General features: G+C 60.6%; 1 protein-coding gene across 1 annotated transcript; it reads right to left on the bottom strand.

The window, feature by feature from the left end:
* Positions 1 to 313: 313 nt before the first annotated feature.
* LOC123099942 (late embryogenesis abundant protein 1) lies at positions 314 to 1813 on the bottom strand. Its single transcript, XM_044521957.1, has 2 exons — positions 972 to 1813; positions 314 to 882 (listed from the first exon to the last, which is right to left on the bottom strand). The coding sequence occupies exons 1-2, from the start codon at positions 1727 to 1729 to the stop codon at positions 582 to 584; spliced, it is 1059 nt and encodes a 352-aa protein (XP_044377892.1). The 5' UTR covers positions 1730 to 1813; the 3' UTR covers positions 314 to 581.
* Between the last annotated feature and the right edge of the window lie 254 nt (positions 1814 to 2067).

Here is a 2067-nt window from a genome sequence, read left to right as displayed (position 1 = left end):
TTTTGCAGGGGGGAATTCTCTGATTTTCTTTGTAAGCTCCTTTTGTGAAGGATGTACTGATATTATCAGATCAATACAGTAGCCATGACGGCATCCCCTCGCTAAAGGAAAAAATATGGATGTGTACGCCTCGGTGCACACAACACACACACGTAGACTAGTCCTGAGGTAGACAGACACCAATACGAGACGCCAGACTCACGCAGACAGTACACACAGGTCATGCAAAAGGTATACGAAGACACCGGAGATTCTAAAACAAAGCAGTAGAGCATTTACGGATTCACCAAACTAAGGGACGAACACACACCACTTAGACAAAAGGTGGTAGTAAAAGAAACTTGAAACCGAAGGACATTTATGGATTCAAACTAAGGGACGCGCACACACTACACTACTTAGACAAAAGGTGGTAGTAAAAGAAACTTGAAAACGAAGGCTCTACTGGACCTCCACTAGGAGTTAAAGTTTATTGTCGCCGCCATGCTCGGAGTGACGGCATGGATGGCACGAGAACGCGATACGTGTGCACGTCGCACCGAGGACGCGCCCGCGGTCGGTCACGTGGGACGCCCGGCCGCTCACATCTTGCCCTTGCGGTGGGCGCAGGAGGAGCCGGCGCACCCTTCCACGCACTTCTCGACGCATTTGTCCACCCGCTCCGCCGCGCGCTCCTTGGCCAGCCGGTCCTTCTCCTCGAAGTAGACGGACGCCGCCTTCTCCGCCGCGCGCTCCTTCACCGCGCGCTCGTCCTCGTCGCCCAGCCGGAGGCCGTGCCATCCGGCGTCGTGCTGCTGCGTGCCCGAGCCAACCGTCAGCTTCTCCTTGATCGCGCCCGTCATGTTGCCCAGCGCCCCGAACAGACCGGTCCCTTGCTGACCCCTGCGTGCGCATCAACACGTAAAATGTGTATGTAAGTCCTAGTTTGACTTGTGTGCAAGTTAATGAGTTGAGACTTGAGAGTGGCATACCCATCGGCATCGTGGGTCTGCGTGGTCGCCATGGTCCTGTCCCTGGCTTCCTGCGCGGTCCCCTTGGTGGCGTCGGTGTACACGCCGGCTTTCTGCTGTGTCACGTCCTTGGCTTGCCTCGCCTTCTCGGCGGCGGCGTCCTTCGTCTGCTGGGCCTTCTGCATGGTGGTGTCCTTGGCCTCCTGCGTCTTCCCGGCCAAGGCGTCCTTGTACTCTCCCAGCTTGTTCTTGGTAGCCTCAGCGGTCTCGCTCGTCTTCTGCGCCACGGTGTCCTTGGCTTCCGTCGCCTTCTCGACGGTGTAGTCCTTGGCCTCGCCGAGCTTGTTCCTGGTGGCCTCCGCCGTCTCGCTCGTCTTGTGCGCGACGCTGTCGTTGCTCTCCTTGGCCTTCTCGGCGGTGTAGTCCTTGAACTCGCCCAGCTTGTTCCCGGTGGCGTCCGCCGCCTGGTAGCTCTTGTCTGCGGCGGTGTCCTTGGCGCCGCCGAACGTGCGGCCAACCGCGCTGGCCAGGGACTTGGCGCCCTCCTGCATGCTCCCCAGGATGCCGCCGACGCCGCCGCTCGGGTGCTCGGCGTAGGCACCGCCGCCCAGTGCGCCGTGCTCGCGGTCCGCGCGGGCGCGCGCGATCTCGTCCGCCGCGCGTCGCGCGTCCATCTCCGCCTGCATCACCCGCTCGTCCCGCGCGCGCGCGATCTCGTCCGCCGCGCGGCGAGCGTCGGCCTCGGCCCTCGCCTCACGCTGGTCCTGCCTCGACGACATGGTCGCGCGCTGTGGTTGAACTTCTCTGGAACTTGCTCGCTCGTGCTGGTGCTGTAGCGTTGGCTGTAGTGTTGCAGTACACAAGTGAGTGAGCTAGCGTTTGGGCAAGTGTGTATATACTCCTCGGCGAGTAATGCGAGGGTGACACGTACGTCCGGGAGGTGGACGCGTGTGCCTCGTGTTGGAAGACAGGGCTTGCTGACACATGCGTTCGAAGCGGACACGTGCCTCCGGGGGGAGGCGACGTCGTCGCTGAGCTGCTTCCATGGGCTTCTACTGTTGCCTTGTGGATGGTACGGGGAAGTGCGTGCGATAGTAGTGAGTGTGTGGATAGGATT

This window comes from Triticum aestivum, chromosome 4D, assembly GCF_018294505.1.
Source record: "Triticum aestivum cultivar Chinese Spring chromosome 4D, IWGSC CS RefSeq v2.1, whole genome shotgun sequence".
Lineage (NCBI taxonomy): Eukaryota > Viridiplantae > Streptophyta > Magnoliopsida > Poales > Poaceae > Triticum > Triticum aestivum.
The sequence above is the reverse complement of the archived record's forward strand: the minus strand, read 5'-3'. Positions and strand labels throughout refer to the sequence as shown.

Coding starts and splice junctions, on each gene's coding strand:
- LOC123099942 (XM_044521957.1), bottom strand. CDS start 1,729: ATGTCGTCGAGGCAGGACCAGCGTGAGGCGAGGGCCGAGGCCGACGCT. Junction 883..971: donor CAGACCCACGATGCCGATGG/GTATGCCACTCT, acceptor ATGCGCACGCAG/GGGTCAGCAAGGGACCGGTC.